The sequence below is a fragment of the Notolabrus celidotus genome, chromosome 11 (assembly GCF_009762535.1).
Source record: "Notolabrus celidotus isolate fNotCel1 chromosome 11, fNotCel1.pri, whole genome shotgun sequence".
NCBI classification, from domain to species: Eukaryota; Metazoa; Chordata; class Actinopteri; order Labriformes; family Labridae; genus Notolabrus; species Notolabrus celidotus.
Window position 1 is genome coordinate 4,720,844 of NC_048282.1, and position 18,557 is coordinate 4,739,400.

At 40.8% G+C, this 18,557-nt stretch overlaps 2 protein-coding genes across 3 annotated transcripts in view; both read left to right on the forward strand.

Moving 5' to 3' along the window:
* Window positions 1-14,302, forward strand: part of arfgef2 (ADP-ribosylation factor guanine nucleotide-exchange factor 2 (brefeldin A-inhibited)) — a 42,060-nt gene extending 27,758 nt beyond the window's left edge. For both annotated transcript variants that reach the window (XM_034696094.1, XM_034696095.1), the window contains exons 22-39: window positions 359-506; window positions 1,654-1,750; window positions 1,862-1,902; window positions 1,995-2,164; window positions 2,249-2,400; window positions 3,440-3,612; window positions 3,750-3,910; window positions 4,049-4,179; window positions 4,322-4,451; window positions 4,589-4,724; window positions 5,756-5,894; window positions 6,113-6,170; window positions 6,383-6,491; window positions 7,717-7,856; window positions 7,985-8,162; window positions 8,509-8,647; window positions 10,637-10,754; window positions 12,681-14,302. In XM_034696094.1, the coding sequence (XP_034551985.1) occupies window positions 359-506; window positions 1,654-1,750; window positions 1,862-1,902; window positions 1,995-2,164; window positions 2,249-2,400; window positions 3,440-3,612; window positions 3,750-3,910; window positions 4,049-4,179; window positions 4,322-4,451; window positions 4,589-4,724; window positions 5,756-5,894; window positions 6,113-6,170; window positions 6,383-6,491; window positions 7,717-7,856; window positions 7,985-8,162; window positions 8,509-8,647; window positions 10,637-10,754; window positions 12,681-12,845 (2,385 nt within the window). In that variant the 3' untranslated portion in view covers window positions 12,846-14,302. The remainder of the gene's footprint in view (window positions 1-358; window positions 507-1,653; window positions 1,751-1,861; window positions 1,903-1,994; window positions 2,165-2,248; window positions 2,401-3,439; window positions 3,613-3,749; window positions 3,911-4,048; window positions 4,180-4,321; window positions 4,452-4,588; window positions 4,725-5,755; window positions 5,895-6,112; window positions 6,171-6,382; window positions 6,492-7,716; window positions 7,857-7,984; window positions 8,163-8,508; window positions 8,648-10,636; window positions 10,755-12,680) is intronic.
* A 3,619-nt stretch (window positions 14,303-17,921) lies between these two features.
* Window positions 17,922-18,557, forward strand: part of bcl2l1 (BCL2 like 1) — a 48,234-nt gene continuing 47,598 nt past the window's right edge. Inside the window, exon 1 of the mRNA XM_034695747.1 lies at window positions 17,922-18,437. The gene's annotated coding sequence lies outside the window, so the exon portion shown is untranslated. The remainder of the gene's footprint in view (window positions 18,438-18,557) is intronic.

Sequence of the window (18,557 nt, forward strand, 5' to 3'; positions counted from 1 at the left end):
CACTGAATCTTTGATTTATATATAACAGGACTGTCAGGGTAGACTAAGAAAAACAAAGCTCAACATGTTAAAGCTGAAGGGGATTAAAAGATTTTTAAAGCCCAGTATCTGCAAACAATTCAGATCAGAGTGACTGAATAGAGCAGATTAAAATGTGTCACGCTGGATTGTCTTGTCACTGTCAGCTCATTGTGAGATGTGAAATGATAATTGATAAAAAGGATTCTAAGATTGAAGAAGATTATTTATTTGGGATTGATCATGTTTTAGTAAAAACCACATGAATCATTTTAGACTTAAAGATAAAATATAAAATGTTTCCTCACAGCTGTTTGTGGTGTACGCCTCTGTGTTGTAGATCTTGAGGTGCATCAGTCAGCTGGAGCTCGCTCAGTTGATCGGCACCGGGGTGAAGACGCGCTACATCTCAGGGGTCGTCCGGGAGCAGGGGACGGGCATCAAGGGGTTACCCTCCAGCACCGATGAGTTCATGCCCCTGGGCCTGAGTAAGACATACACACACACACACGCACGCACACGCACGCACGCACGCACGCACGCACGCACGCACGCACGCACGCACGCACGCACGCACGCACGCACGCACGCACGCAAACACACACTGTTTGCAGTCCTTTGTGTTTATCTTTATGTTGTTTAAAACATAGAGTGGATTCGGCAGCCAGGGCCACCTCAAGTCATAGGTTATGTAGGCAGTCATCTAGGGTGCCCACTCCAAAGGCTGCTGGACCTGGACCCTTTGACCCCCTGGATATTATGTTAAATGTAAACCTACAGCCAGATTAAAAACTTCTGCAAGTGTTGCAACCGCCTCCACAACCACTCACTCATCAGGCCCTGTGTGGCTCAAGTTACAGAAGGAGGAAGAGGAGGGATGTCTGAGCGTTGATGGATCTTTGGAGATGTTAACGATTAATTATCGATTAATAATAAGAAGGAAACGTAGACTTATTCTATGTCAAAACAATGCCACATTTATTTCTTCCCATGAATCAAATTGTCCTTAGCGATACAATGTATATAACTGACTGTATTGAATAGCTACAGATCATATTGAGATGTACTAAATGTTAAACACGCTGAATATCAACGTGTGGAGCAGACTCATGAAAATAATCTCTGCAGACATACAGTCAGAAAAGTGAAGGCTCAGACTTCAACAAGAGAACTGAACAGAAACATATTTCAGACTCACAGAGTCCAGTTTTCTGTCTACTCGTTCTTATTGAGAAAAATAAGCATGTGAACGTGGTCAGGACCAACCTCATTGGCCAGAGGAAGAACACCAGATCTTAACTGTGCAACCAAAGATCTTTGGCTTCTAGATAAACGAGACGTTACATATAATTCAGGGGTTAAATTATGCTTGATCTGCACATATGTCTTTAGTTTTGGTTTGGACAGAGCATTTTCAAACAGTGGGATATAAATATCACCTACTGAAGAGACATGGAAATCTATCAATGAAATCTTTGAGTTTTGTTGCATCAGCCCATGCCCCCCCATGGAAACCCCTCTGGTTGCACCTCTAGTTGGGGGTCAGGGTCTTCAACACCTTATTTCACTTGTGGCATCAAAATGTTTCGACCTGGCTCTGGCAGCAGCTTGTGTTTACAGTGTTTGATGTTTCAGGTAACCTGGTTGGAAGTCAGGACAAGAGGCAGATGGCTCACATCCAGGAGTCTGTAGGAGAGACCAGCTCTCAGAGTGTGGTGGTAGCTGTGGACAGGTAAGACAAAACACTCTCAGGAGGACCAGATAAAGCAAAATAATACAATATAAATGAATGATCGGTACGTGCCTATCATGAATTTAAATACTTAACCTCTGATGTTTGCAGGATCTTTACTGGTTCAACCAGACTAGATGGAAATGCGATTGGTGAGTGTGTCATTTATCAGACTTGTTTATGTTCCTTTATTTGTGCAACAAAGAAAGTTTTTAACATGTTGTTTCTCTTTGATTGTTTCTAGTTGACTTTGTGCGATGGCTCTGTGCGGTGTCCATGGATGAGCTGGCCTCGGCACACCAGCCCAGGATGTTCAGCTTGCAAAAGATAGTGGAGATCTCGTACTACAACATGAACCGCATCAGGCTGCAGTGGTCTCGAATTTGGCAGGTCATAGGAGATCACTTCAACAAGGTTCGTGCACCAGAGGGGTTATGAAGGGTCACTTTTCAATGTTCTGGATGAGCTCTGTTGGTGAGTGTGGTCTCTCTCCTGTAGGTGGGCTGTAATCCAAATGAAGATGTCGCCATATTCGCTGTGGATTCACTGAGGCAGCTCTCCATGAAGTTTTTGGAGAAAGGAGAGCTGGCCAACTTCCGCTTCCAGAAAGACTTCCTCCGGCCCTTTGAGCACATCATGAAGAAAAACAGGTCAGTAATAAATATATAATATATATTATATAATATATAATATATAACCGCCGTCCACAATAACATCCCACACATCTGTGATTCACTTGATTTCTCTTTCTTTCATTAGTTTTTATTTGTTCTATCTTTTTTGTATGTGTGTGTACTTTTCAAAAGAAGAAGCTGTGATTCTCTTGATTTAGCAGCTTGTAACAGTAGTCTTCTCTCAGCCCACCGTGAATGCGTCTCTCCCGGTGTTCCGGTTTTAAAAGTGACCCTGTAAACTGGAGACCTTCAGCTGTACGTGTCAGTGTTTGTGGAGTTTACACAGCTGTTGAAACACAGAGGGAGTTCCTGGGAATGCAAACTAGTTTAGTTTTTATTAAGATTTCAAAATATCCTCATCAGATATTTAATGATCGTCTAAAGATGTTTATGAGGGATGCATCCGGCTGAAAGTCTCCAGTTAACAGGGTCGCTGTTTAAACCAACACACCAGCCGATCTCTGCCACGGCTTTTTGAGTTCAAAAAGATTTTAAAGCCGTGTTGAAACGTCTTTGCTACTCGCGCTTATCTCCTCTCACGTGTTGATTCAGTGAATCCATCTGTGATGAAATATAGCACCATCTAAAACAGCGCCAGCTGAGTCTCTTCATGCTAACAGGCTAACTGTTGTGTTGCTCATAATGATACCTGCCTGTCCGTCTGCTTCTATGGGGTCATCTGTGATGAATGGCATTCCTCTTTGTTTTACTGCCCTCTACTGGTCTGGTGGTGTAGTGCATTTACTTTTTTTTCTCCATACGTCACTGGCCTGATTTGCACAATCTACCCGGGACTTCAGCCCGCGGTCGAAACGCAGACAACAATGGGGGCACAGGAACCTTTTAGTTCAGGGGAAAGTAGTTCTGGGGGCTAAAATAAATAAGCCAGGGTTGAAATAAAAAGATGTAACGGTGATTTTAGTGAGATATTCACATTGTGGAGGGTTTATGATCCTGTAATCGCTCTGCCTTGTCATAACAGTATTCTACCGTTTTGACACCCATCCCCCTTCAGGTCCCCCACTATCAGAGACATGGTGATCAGGTGTGTCGCTCAGATGGTGAACTCGCAGGCGGCCAACATTCGTTCTGGTTGGAAGAACATTTTCTCAGTGTTCCACCAGGCGGCCTCAGACCATGATGAGACCATAGTGGAGCTGGCCTTCCAGACCACCGGACACATTGTCTGTGAGTATGAATGCTCATTACTCACGGTTGGGAAAATTAACCACTCAGTTCTTGATGAGAAAACAAAATATCTGAAATGATAGACTGCTCTTTCCAGCTCCTTATGTTTGTCTTCTTCTTCATGAATCTTCCTGCAGTGAACACCTTCCAGCAGCACTTTGCAGCAGCCATTGATTCATTCCAGGATGCGGTGAAGTGCCTCTCAGAGTTCGTGTGCAACGCAGCTTTCCCTGACACCAGCATGGAGGCCATCAGACTCATCCGGCACTGTGCTAAATACGTCTCAGAGAGGCCACAGGTGGGGACCACTTCAGATGTGACAGCATAATAACATTATTTCAAATTGCACCTCGTGGATCATCCAAAAACAAAAATAATACTCTGTTATGATAATATGTCATCGTATTTATGGATGTCTTGATGTGTGACTGTGCAGACCCTGAGGGAATACACCAGTGATGACATGAATGTCGCCCCTGGTGATCGTGTCTGGGTTCGTGGTTGGTTTCCCATTTTGTTCGAGCTCTCCTGCATCATCAACCGATGCAAGCTGGATGTCCGGACCAGGTATGAAACGGCCTCAGTGTGGAGACGTGACACAAATGTCAATTTATTTGTAAACATGTGTTTTATTGATTTTCACATTTTACAGGGTATTCACAAAATGTATCAAAACATGATGCTGACCCATTTCTCTCTCCCCCGACAGAGGTCTTACAGTCATGTTTGAGATCATGAAGAGTTACGGTCACACATTCGAGAAACACTGGTGGCACGACCTCTTCAGAATCGTCTTCAGGATCTTTGACAACATGAAGCTCCCTGAGCAGCAGACAGAGGTCAGAGGTCATCGTAGACTCACATTAAGCTCTGTGGATGAATATTTTGAAGGACGTCCTGTCAGACCGTTGGTCTCTGTGGACATGTACAAGCATCCCTTTAATCTGCTCTCTCTCTTTTTGTTCTGTTAATCCAGAAAACCGAGTGGATGACAACGACGTGTAACCACGCGCTGTACGCCATCTGTGATGTGTTCACCCAGTTTTATGAGCCCCTCAGTGAAATCCTGCTGGCGGACATTTTCACACAGCTGCAGTGGTGTGTCAGGCAAGGTGGGTGTTCAGAGTCAGTGGGATGTGGGAAGGTAACACAGAACACTTAAAATCCTCACCGGTGGATATCAGCATATTAGTCCGATCTTGTAATTACTATTTGAGGCTTTTATCGAAGGTTAAATCAGTTTTATCTTTTAATGATTGTGAGAAAGTTAAACATGATTTTATTTCCACTGGACTGGGCTTCTGTAACGCACTTAATGTAGGCGTTAACCAGGCCTCCCTGTCACGCCTACAGCTAGTCCAAAATGCTGCTGCTCGACTTTAACTGGCACCCGTAAGCGAGAGCACATAACCCCCATCCTCGCCTCCCTCCACTGGCTCCCTGTTCATTTCAGGATTCATTTTAAGATTTTATTGTTTGTTTTTTAAATCGTTAAATGGAGTAGCTCCACAGTACATCACCGACCTCCTGCAAAGATACACTCCTGCAAGGTCTTTGAGGTCTACTGGTCAGCAGCTTCTTGTGGTCCCTAAGACCAGGCTGAAAACTGTGGCCGTGCCTTCTCGATAGTGACCCCCTAAAACTGTGGAACAAGCTGCCCCCCCATGTTAGATTGTCCCCAACATTAAGGACTTTTAAAGTCTGCCTTAAAACATATTTTTACTCCTTGGCTTTTAACTCAGCGTGAGAGTTGTGTGGTCTCTGTCTCTGTCTGTTCTTTTATTGTATTTTGTATTTGCTCTTACAGTGTTTTTATTTTATTTATTTGTTATTATTTATTTTACTTTTTTTTTTTTTTTTAACTATTTTTTAAAGTGTTTTATAATTTTATTATCATCAATTTATTTTATTTTATATATTCATATTTATTTTACATATTATTATTTTATTTTATTCTATTTTATTCTCTGACAGTGTCTTATGTTCTGTGTTTGAACTTATTTTACCTCACTGTGCAGCACTTTGCTAAACTTGATTGTTTTTTTAAACATGCTCTATAAACAAAGTGGATTGGAATATGAAAACAAGAACATGCACAACAACAAAGCAAACAGATTATTCCTAACTGACCTTTCCTCTTCAGATAATGAGCAGCTGGCTCGGTCGGGGACTAACTGTCTGGAGAATCTGGTGATTCTGAACGGGGAGAAGTTCAGCCCCGAGGTCTGGAAGATCACCTCCTCCTGTATGCTGGAGATCTTCCAAAACACCAGCCCGCACGCGTAAGTCCTGAACCAATCAGCTATCGACGAGAGACGTATAATTCTGGATCAATGCAATCAGCTCAAAATCTTTAAGCTGTGAATGAACTTCACTTACTGGATTGAGTGAAGTGTTAAAGACAAACAAAGATTACTTATCGGGAAGTTTACGGGGAATGAACTTAAAGGATGTTATAACACCTGATTTTCATCCACCACTCTCATTGTTTCATCCTCAGTTTGTTGACTTGGAGACCAGCTGGACAAGAGGAGGAAGCAGCAGATGGGAAGCATTATGTAAGAACAGAAATAAATGCACTTGTTGACTTAACAATAATTACGTGTATGTAATGTAACAGCAGCTGAGCAGACACTTCAGATCCTCAAACAGGATGATCTGCTCACTGCCAATGAAAAACTTTCCACCACATCACAAGTGTGACACTAAGCTGTGAGTGTCTTATCTGTTGTTCTCTGTGTCTTATCTGTGTGTCTCTGTGTGTCACCAGGACGCTGACTTTGACTGTCAGTCTCAGAGCAGCTATGACAGAGCTCTGTCTGAAAGAGGGCACAGCCAGATCTCCAGCGATGACACATGGAAGGGAAAGTCCAGTACCAGTGAGTACTCAGTGTTGTCATTTTCAGTGTTAGAAGTAATCCACCTCAGGCTTTTCATCAAATATAAACCAAGGTCTTCATCCTATATTAGTGGTGTGGTCAGGGGAGATAAAAGGAACGAGTAAAATTGAGTTTCCTTTATTAGCAACTTACAGAACATTTAGACACGGTCTAAAGGGCAGCATTGACAGTTCAGGCTTGCATGCCTGCTCAGATTTATTTTATTATTATTTTTATTTGTCCTTTTCAAATGAAATATAATTTTAAAGATGTGTTTTGGGGCATTTTTGCCTTTATCGGATAGGACAGCTGAAGAGAGACAGGAAATGTTGGTAGTGTAGAGTGGGGGAAGACATGCAGCAATTGGTCGAGGTTGGAATCGAGCCTGCAACCTCTGCAACCTCTGCGACCTCTGCGACCTCTGCGACCAGGGCTATAGCCTCTGTATATGGGGCACGCGCTTAGACCGCTAGGCCAACGGCGCCCCATAAAATATAATTTAAAAAAGTGTTTTTATTAAAAAATAATAGATTAAAACAGAATTGTGCAGAACCCCATCCAAGCACCGAATGCGAGCAGATCTCCCATTTGGTGAGTAAATATCCGTCTATTCGCTGCATAACAAGTAAACATCTGCTCCAAAATAGTCACATTATCAATCAAACGTATGCTGAATCTTTACAGTGTTTTTGGTGTAGGTGTCTGTCCTGCTGCTTCCCTGTATGTTGGTGCTCCGTGAGGTTGGGCACACACTAACATGCCCACAAACGCACACACAGGAATGCCACGTGCCACTGTTAACTACTACCTTGAACGTCAAGCTACTCCGATGATACTGTGTTTTTGGGATTAAGACTTTATGATGAAGCGACTAGCTGAAGGCTAACTTCATTATATCCATCATTTTTATATGCTTTCTTTTCTGAAAGCTGCAGATTAAATTCCTCCCTCTTGTAGTGTCTAATCTGGAAATATATCCTGAGATGTCCTTCCAGATTGAATTTATCTTTCCATTCATCTCAAATCATTCAGTGTCCTGATGAAAGCTCAAACTGAACCTGAGACATAATCAAGACATAGAGGTTGTGAAAAAGAGAGAGATTCATTTTGGTTGTTACAGAACATATTTGTTGCTAAGTGTCACATAAACCAGTCTGTTAGTGTTTTATCCCTTTTTAAACTTCATTAGTCATAACTCCACTTCTCTTATTTGTCTGTTCTGCAGGAGTTACAGACCAGAAGCTGTTTGCAGGCCTGCTGATTAAATGTGTGGTCCAGCTTGAACTCATCCAGACCATAGATAATATCGTATTCTACCCAGCAACCAGTAAGAAGGAGGATGCTGAGAACATGGCTGCTGCACAGGTAGGTCACAGCAGCGACTCTGTGGACTCATTCCAGGATATGTACCAGTTCAAAGAGTAAAAATGCTGCTACCATCATGCTGTCAGATCATGGTTAGATACACGTCTCTAAATGTGTCCTCCTCTCAGCGAGATGCTCTTGAAGAATCAGAGACTGATGGAGGAGATCCGGGGGCAGATCAGGGAATGTACAGACACATGACTTCAGCGCACCTCTTCAAGCTGCTGGACTGTCTGCTGGAGTCGCACACCTTCGCCAAGGACTTCAACTCCAACAATGAGCAGAGGACAGCACTCTGGAGGGCAGGTAAACAGAGAGCAATGTGTTTACTTCTTTATATGGATTACATACAGTAGAATGTTTTAGAAGCATCAAAGTTATGAGACTGTTCTTCTGCTTAATTTGACCAGATAAAGCTACAGATGCATTCCATTTAGCGGTGCTGCTAAAAACATTGCTGTACTGACAAAAAAAAGTGCAATCAGAGTAATGACTGAATCAATATGTGCAAACAAAGTTCAGAGGGAAGACTTTGTGCAAATCTGTGCTGTTACAATCATGTGTCTTAGACTCAGGTCCCAGCTAACCTCTCTGTTGTTGTAGTTGTAGTTTTTTTAACAGTAGCTTGTGTCTCTGTTTTTTTTGCCCTCAGGCTTTAAAGGGAAATCCAAACCTAACTTACTGAAGCAGGAGACCAGCAGTCTGGCCTGCAGCCTGAGGATCCTGTTCAGGATGTACTCTGACCTTCAGCTGCAGGACTCATGGCCGGACATCCAGACACGCCTGCTGCTGTGAGTACAACACACAATGCTCATTAAGTCACAACTTGAGACAGTCAGGTTTCATTAATCCATCAGACCGGTCACTCAAACAGACCCTAAGTACGGTGGGTTATTATCAGCCACAGGTTTGATGCACAGGGTGAGTATTTCCAGCAACAGATGATTGAGCTAAAGGGCACAGAGAGAAACAGGATATCAGCCTCTGGAGGAACAGATAACACTTATCAGATTCATCTATTCATTGTTTCTTTGAAGGTGGAAATAGAAACACGCAAATGTGACCCAGTGGACTGTATTAACCCTGTGAGGGCAGACTTTATCCAACTTAAAGAACAAAAAACGGAGGGGTATAATTACATTTTTGGGGGATCATTTTGGCCGATACTGATGCTGATACTGATACCAATCCAAGTACATACTTAGTCTGCAAAAGCCTGCATCTTTCACCTCCCTGAAAGGCTGCTAAACAAAGAGCCATGACTTCAGTGATTTTCATGTTCCTCCCTTACCTTTGGGTGCTCCCTGCTGTCTTACTTAGCTTTGTTACATGAAGGCTGCTGACAAGTTTTCACGAACAGAGACTTTTTTGTGCTCTCTCTTCTGACACCTTTGACGTTTCTTGAGATGTACACTACCAGTCAAAAGTTTGGACACACCTTCTCATTTGATGGTTTTTCTTTATTTCAATTATTTTCAACATTGTAGATTAATACTGAAGACATCAAAACTATGAAATAATCTGGTTTTGTCATAATCTGGATTACAGCAGTAGTCAAATAGAACTATCCATTGTTTACTAACCCTACCTCTGAACATCACAACTGATGGTCTCAAACACATTAAGAAGGCAAGTCGTTCTACAAATGAACTCTTGACAAGGCTCATGTTCATTAGAAACCATTCCAGGAGACCACTTCATGAAGCAGACTGAGAGAATACCAAGAGTGTGCAAAGCTGTCATGAAGGAAAAAGGGGGCTACTTTACAGAATCTAAAATATAAAACAGATTCTGCTTTGTTTAACACTTTTTTGTTCATTCAATAATTCCATATATGTTCTTTCATAGTTTTGATGTCTTCAGTATTAATCTACAGTGTTTACAATCATTACAATAAATACAAACCCTTGAATGAGAAGGTGTGTCCAAACTTTTGACTGATAGTGTATGTGAGAATTAAATTAGTATTATTGAAGGAGAGGTTTTTTGCACTTCCTCTCATCACCTTAGCTTTACAAGTATTGTAAACACCTATTTAGCTGTCTGTACGCAGCACTTTAAAACACTTTAGTGTAGCTCAGTAGTGAGTGCATACGCTGTCACTATGAGCCACTTTATCAGCCGTGCATCATGGTACAAATTAACTTTTTAAGCTTTTATCTGTCACACTGATAAAATGCAGATGATGTCATGCATCCCTAATAGTTTTATTATTCTAGCAAATGTTATGTTACTCTATCCTTTTTTCACCCTTTGTATCATATGAAGACATATCTTCTCCTGTTCATCTATAGCTAAAGTTAATTAATGTTATAAATAAAGAGCTGAATTGTTCCCAGTTACACTGCAGTGTTCAAAAAAAGCTTTCTACAAGTTTAATAAACAAACAACCAAAACAACAGAAATGCATTGAACAGAAACCACAGTGTGGACTCTTGTGTTGTTGTAGTTACTCACCTCCCTACCTCAGGTGATGACTGGCTAAATGTTAAACCTTAGATAATGGAGCAGCAGCTGTGTCACTGCTGTCTGTTCTGTTTTGACACATGCTCATACCTCATTACATATTTATGAAGGATGCATTGTGTGTGTATTTGTAGAATACATTGCAGAGCTACTCCACTCATGCTTCACATCAATATCAGCTTCTTTAGCAGTAATATTAGAATGACTGTAGTGTGGCAGGTTGGATGCAGACTGGTCAGTGTTCTAGACAAAGTTGTGTGTTTGTCATAAATGTCCTAAATGTGCGTGTGTGTGTGTGTGTGTGTCTCTTTCAGGGTGTGCAGTGAAGCTCTGGCCTACTTCATCAGTCTGACCTCAGAGAGCCACAGAGAGGCCTGGAACAGCCTGCTGATGCTGCTGCTCACCAGGACACTAAGGCTGCCCGATGACAAGGCAGGAAAACACACGCACATGCACAAGCACATGCACACGGACCCACACACACACACAAACACACACACACACTTATTATTATTTATATTAGATTATTTTGTGTCAGAAAACACTCTACCTGGTTATAGTTTTGCGTCGAATCAACAACGTAGCTTACACCACAGGTCCGCCTACCCCTGTATCAACACACAAGCCTATGCAAGTAGCTTGAAGTAGTCCTCCTCCAAAATGTTGAAACCACACAGATGATAATCCCTGTGATTGGTCCACTGGGCAGCATCATGTTTCCTGCGTTTACAACCTTTCTGGAATCCCCGGACATCAGCCAAACAATCCATCCCCCCCGACCTCTCCTCTCTATTCAATCGATCAATCAATTAAACTTTATTTATAAAGCGCTTTTCATACAATGACATTGTAACACAAAGTGCTGTACATAAGAACAACTTAAAATAGAATCAATTAAGAAAAAGAAAGATATAAAAATAAAAAGACCCTCCATCCTAATCCCAACCCCAGCCCTGACCCCAAACCCACCCCACAATCCTAAAGTTAAGAACACAATATATGCAACAATAATAATAATAACAATGAAAGTAAAATAAATGAATTAATTAAGAATAAAAAATAAGTTGCTGAACGAACTGATGAAACTCTCTCATGATATCTTAATGAGGAACCACTGGAGGTAAAATAAGATGTTAAAACTCAACACAGGAAATGAAACTCACCAAAATAAAATACATTTCTAAGATAATAAAACACTAAAATATTAAACCAGTAAAAGAAAATAAGATGTTATACTTGAAATAAATAAATAGAATAAAATGAAATAATTAAGAAGTGATTAAATTTGAACTAGATAATGAATAAATAAAGTGAAGTTAGGTGAAATAAAACAGTTCTAAGAGTTCAAAGCGAGACTAAAAAGGTAGGTATTCCTCTTTATAATAAATACTGTTCATCAACAGCAACATGTATCAGCTCCAATTTAACATTACAAGCTCAGGGTTCAGTGTTGACGAGCAGGAAGAAAACGTAACAGGATCTGAAACGATCAGACTTGAATAGAAGGGGGTGACAAAATTGACCCAAATGGAAAGTTCCTCACAGGAGCTTTAAGAACAAAAGCTTTATTGATTCTCATCTGAAAACGCAGTGGTCTGCTAAGTCATGACTTGAATTTGCTCTGAAGCAGGATCAGAAATGTAAGAGAGGCCTTGATGATAAAGTGTTGCACTTCAAACTGCAGGAGTTAAAATGTATGTCTCCCTCTGTAACGTGGTCTTCTTTATTTATTTCATATTGTGGTTCTTAACAGTTTTGGTAAGCTGTCACTGATGAGTCATCCTCTCCCTCTCTCTCTGTGAATGCATGACTCACTGATGATTCATGGCAGCCCATGACTCAGGCCGTCTTTCCAAAACTGTAACAGTTTTTTGGTTAGAAAACAGCCCAGCAGGGAGCCTGGAGCTGTAGGAAATGTGGGCGCCCAGCAGCTAGCCTTCGAAGAGAAACACCAGAACCACTCAACAGAAAATAGATCAGTACTGTAAAGTGGGCCTGCTGGCTCTGGGGTACTGAGCTCGTCGTGCTGTGAGTTTAGGGGGAATCATTAAAACAAATACTGGTGCTACAAACTGGATGAGCTGCAGTTTTATCAATAAAATGATCCTTATGAACAGCACAGGACAAAACATCACTTGGGATAAAGTGACCTGATTAATTTCACGGCCTGCTGTGAACTCTGTGGGCTGCCAACAGCATCCACACACCAGAGCTACCGCCTTTCCTTTTCCTGTGTATGAAATATTTCCAAACACACCTTCAGCAAATACTCAGGTTAATCGAGACAACACTAAAGTCTGTGTGACAGTTTGTTGGATCATGGAGCTTGTTGAAATGTTGTCCTCTTTTCTGTTCCAGTTCAAGCCCCATGCGTCCTGCTACTACCCGCACCTGTGTGAGATGATGCAGTTCGACCTGATCCCAGAGCTGCGGGCCATCCTCAGGCGCTTCTTCCTGCGCATCGGCTCGGTCTTCCACATCGCTGCTCCGGAGGGGTCACAGGTCCAGACTCCTGCATCGTAGAGCGGGCGGGTGGGTGCAGGATCAGGTGGGGGACGGACAGACAGACGGACGGGTGGAGAAATTGAGATGACATTGATGTGTTGATCACAAGTGGACACTAGAGACTCCCCCCCCCCCCTCCTCTGTTTGACTGTAACAGAACACAGCGGGGCTCTACAATGAAGAAGATTAAGACTGTAGCGTTTCTGTCTCCCTTCAGGACTCATGAAAGTGTTCAGCTTTTCTCCTGCGCTCAGCTCGTAGAGAGGTCTTCATCCCGTCCTTCCTCCTCTCTCTCCCTCTGGGATGAACAGCACTGTGACCAGCCCTCTCTGCTGACTGTAGTCTCTCCCCTCTGACTCTCATCTCAAACTGAAATCACTAAAAGAGAACTGTAAACATTTAATTTATTGAGAATGTTGCGAGCCCTGTACCTGTCATTTTTTTGGTTTGGTTTTTCTGTTTGTTTCTTTTTAATGATAAAAGTATAACCACACGCTGAAAGTCAAAGGACAATATTAATGAATTTGGTGAAGCCCACATTTGCCCTTGTGAAATCTCTTTGGCCGCCTGTGCCTGTCAGAAAATGACACTATCAGTGTCGCTCTTATTGTGAGTTTGTTGATCTAATCAAAACATATTGTAACATCTGAAGCCTCATGTATCATCCTAGCCCGAAGCAAAGCCACTTTAACGCTCTCTCATGTCTTTGTTATCAGGGAGCGGGTCATCGTTAGAGATTCAACTGCAGGAAACAATCTGCATCTCTCCACATTATCAAAGACTTAATGTGAGTGTGTCGTCTTTATTCCAGGTTTACATTTAAAGGCTATTCTTAAGGTGTTATTTCTGCATTCCCCGGCGTGTTGACCTGCTCAGCCTTACTCTGAAGGACTTCACATGGAGTCAACTTCTCCTGGCATTAGTAACATAGCTGGCTCTAAACAACCTCCACTAATCCAACGTGTGGCCCCATAATGTGACATTGTGAGTTCCTTGTTTCCAGCTGTTTTGCACATCACATGTATTAACACCGCCCCAGTGTACAGACCTGCTGCTAAAGGTCTGAACCCCCATCCGTGTTGACATATTCAGCAGGAGAGTTTTATCAAGAAGCGAAACCAAACGGTGCATCAACAGAAAGACTGGACTCTCTGCGTCCAGGGTCCTCAGCAGTCTGTTCCATCATTTTTTTTTTTAAAAGAAGGATGTATGTAATTATTTACAGCGCGTTTAAGTATTTTTTGAGAAGCATTCCTTTCCCCCCCTCCGCAACTATGGATGTCTACTTTTCTTTCCTCAAGCTGGGGAATATATAAATATATATATAAATATATATATATGACAAAATGACGACTGTAAAGTTTTCAATGTAAGATACCTAAATATATGCTATACTGTACTGTTCTATACATAATATTGTGATGTAATCTTCTGAGCATTTGGTGAAGTGTCAATAAACCTTAATTCTGATCCACTCTGGTGACGTTTACTCAGTTCAGGGAGTGAAAGCAAACTCTAAGATTGATGCCTTTACATTGCTGCTCTGGTTCTAATCATTCAGTACGTGTATCATCATAACATAAGGATTTCTGTCTGTTTATATCTACAGTGTTGTTGATGTTGAAGCGCTTTTCTTTGCATTCAATGTCTGAATCCCCAACAAACACACAGCTCCAAACATTGACTTCAAACATGTTTTCAGATCTGCTTGTCTTCATTTAAAAATCCATGCTTATATGATGAATGCTCATGCTTTCCTAACGTGTCACCTTTTTGAATGATTCATTACATGTCTACATTTCTTAGTCATGGAGGGGATTAAAAATTGTTTTCGATTGCTTAAACACGATTTTGAAAGCAGGGCCCATTTTGTCAAAACACTACACACAATTCACACAACCACACACACAAGTAGCAGAACACCTCAGATCCTTTGCAAAATGAAACACTTGTAAAAACTTTACACTAATTTATCAAAATCATATTTTGTTACCAAATGAAACACACACATTTCATATGACAATTCTGTTTGAACCAGTAACACACTGCTGCTGCTAACCTAAAACACTTACACTCTACTTCTCAGTGATCAGAGTACTGTAAGTGAAGTACACAGAAAGTGAAAATGTAAAATAAATTCACCAAACACTACACAAGACCAACGCTGCAGACTGATGAACATGTTATTTATTTCTCTCTATACACACAAATCAGTCAACATGTCAACATGGAGAATCACAACAAAACAGGTCCCAGTTTTCATGCTACTACAGTAGTGTGCATAACACTGTAAGCTCAGCAAATATCAGACAAACATACAATACTGGATCCAGCACAGGTTACAATTACAGGACAAAGAAAAAACCAAATCTGAAAAAATCTGAAAATACAGTACAGATAATAGGAGATTCCCCCTCTCACCCTCACTCTTCTTCTGACTCCCTCCATTTTGGTTGAAAGCAGGTGACGTGTCTACAATTAAGCAATCATGTGTTTGTGCACCTGATGGCTGTGTTTAACCGATTGGGTCATAGGTGTGGTAATTTGACAGTCAGTGCTTTGGAATTGAAGGAAGTGACATCATGATATACTTCTGTGTCTAATGTGTACAAGTGTGTTAAGTGTTTTGCAAAAAGTGTGAGGCCGACATTGTGCTTATAGTGGTGCAGATCTGGGCCGATGTTTTGCTCCTTGAGTGTAAGGTTTTGATAATTGTGTAATACTTTTGATCTTAGTGTTTATTCAGTCGTAAAAAAACTGTAATCAATTAGAAACTCCTCTAGTGCCTCCATGTGAAGGTGTCCACAGGATGGCACTGTGCTAACACTTGTAGTCTTAATGAAGAGGCTAAGATGTGGATGTCCAGCCCTGCCTTGATGCATCAGCACACTAAGTGGAACATTTCACATTAACTGTCCCAACAGTGGATGCTTTGACACCGCTGGTCTGCGTCATGTTGTTAAAAGAAATGGAAAATTCCTCAATATTGTCCCGGCAGATATTTGTAAGGCCCAGCAGCTTGTTTGTAAATATGTGTTGCCAAACGTCTTCCTGCATTGTACAGTCAGTCATCAGATGAAGTCATGTGATGAGGCAGGGTGTTAGAACTTTCCAAACTACTATTTGTTGTTTTGAGGCGAGTTTGTTGTATTCAAACATCTGTTGTTTGGAGTCAGTTTTGTAATAGCTGACAGGTTTTGTATTTATTTTATACCATTATTATTATAATACCTTATAGATAGATAGATAGATAGATAGATAGATAGATAGATAGATAGATAGATAGATAGATAGATAGACTTTATTGATCACCTATTGGGGGAAATGTGTTTGTTCCAGCAGCTTTAACACAGGACAGGAGAATACAACAATGTACTTACATAGTTTAAAAAAATTGAAATAAAATAATAATATTTATTATAGTAATAATGATAAGGTTAATCTAAAATAATATAAAATAATAATAATAGAAATAATGAAAGGGTGAATATAAAATAAAGTAATAGTAATAATGATAAGTTGAATATAAAATATAGTATATAACAGATATATACACTATGTACACTTCTATCTTATCAATAGTAAGGTAAGTTATTGAACAGATAAAATTCCACCAGGTTTTTATGAGCACACACAGTAAGAAAAACACATATAGGATGCTTACAGTCAGTGTGTGGGTGTGAATCATGGATAATGACCCGGAAAGACAGAGCATAGTGCAAGGTCACAAAGTAGCTGCCATGTAGGGAAATGAAAGCTAACTAACATTAAGCAGATCAATATGAATGCATTAAGATACAGTGCTTAAAGAAACCTATAGGGGTCATAACTTATCTGTTATTTGAAAAGCTTTATTAGAAACTAATCTGAATAGTTTCTGTCTCATCAAGTCCAACTAGGTTTTCTATATAATAACATTTGTGAATGGGGCAACACAAGCACCATTAACGCATAGAGCAATACAAAATGTGTTACAGAGTTAACATTAAGAACATTAAACCATAAAAAGAAACACAACACTAAGAGAGAATGAAAATAAATGCACATATATCAAGAGGACCAAGACGGGAAGAATTGTGAAGAAGTAACACTTCCACAACCGAGAAGCCATGTTAAAAAAACAAACAAACAAAAAACAATCGCTGAGGGATTCAGCAACAAAGAAAATATATATACACACACATATCCACATGTACACTCATGCATACATATAAACATGCAAACACATCCACATTTATTTTTAATAAATCACATGCTGACCAAAAAGGGTGTAGACTGAAGCCAAGGCTTATCCTGCCTATCTTTTTAAATAACTTATATAGTATAGGCAATATTGTGCTAGTAATTATGTTATGTTGTAATAAAGCAACCTTTAAAAGTTTCATTCAGAAACTTACAAAGCCCCAAAACATTTCAGTTTATACTTCTTCCATATACTTATACTTTTTTTTTTTTAAATACACAAAGAGAGTTACACATTTTCAAATCCTCATCACAACTGGTCCAAAAATGTTCCCCTCTGACAGATATACCTGTTTTATATTCGCCCTAGTCTTTCTCTTTGTTTTTAAATACCTGTTCCTCTTGACTCATACCTTCATTTCACAAGACAAACAAAGAAATATGACGTTAATTAAGCTGATTATCAGAAGTGTAGAAATGTACATATATATCTCTCTTATATTTACTATATTTTATTTTATTATCATTATTACTATTATTATTATTATTATTATATTTTATTCATTTATTTATTTTTAACTATGTAAGCACATTGTTGTATTCTCCTGTCCTGTGTTTAAGCTGCTGGAACAAACAAATCTCCACCAATGGGTGATCAATGAAGTCTATCTATCTATCTATCTATCTATCTATCTATCTATCTATCTATCTATCTATCTATCTATCCATCCTTCCATCCTTCTATCCTTCCATCCATCCTTCCATCCATCCATCTCATTAATACGGATATTTCCCGATATTTACACGCTTCGAAGTTCCCCCTCTTCCCCCTAATGACGCACTGTGGCGTAGTTTAAAAGTGGGCGTGGTTAAGTGTTAAACCCCGCCCCCCGAGGGCCGCATCCTGGTCTCAGTGTAATTTGGGGTAACAAAGGTTACCATGGAGACTTGTCCTCCTTTGTCCTGTACAGTGAACCTCTGCCTCCCAGCTGCTGTTTTAATCCCTGTTACTGACCCAGAACAGTCCCAGTGAGTGAGTAACACAGAACTATTTACATAACCCGAGCCAGGCCCGGACCGTAGACTGAAGCGGACCTGGTGATCTGGATCACTGTTAGCTGGTGTTAGCTACATGAACCGACCCTGCTAGGTGGATCAGACTCTCAGATCAGACCCTCCAAGAGAGAAAACTACCCCTCTATCTGACTCGAGTCGCCTTCTCTGCAGGCTGCATGGAGCTGTCCTCAGTCCGGAATGAGCAGGGCAGGCTGGGATGGTGAAGTCACGCAGAGGACGTAGAGCTGTGGGCGGATCTGTGAGAGCCAGTAGCTGAGGGTTTGGCTGAGCTCCGTCGGCCACACAGGCTAGAACCAGCCGGGGTCTGGACTGAGAGGAACCAGACATGGTTTTATGGAGACCTCCTTACAGGTAAGAGTTCCTGGTTGCTTCATGAATACAATGATTATGACTGTGTGGATGAGAGAATGAGAGAGAGAGAGAGAGAGGTAGACTGGGTGGATTCCCCTCTCTGGATCAGGATTCTGGATC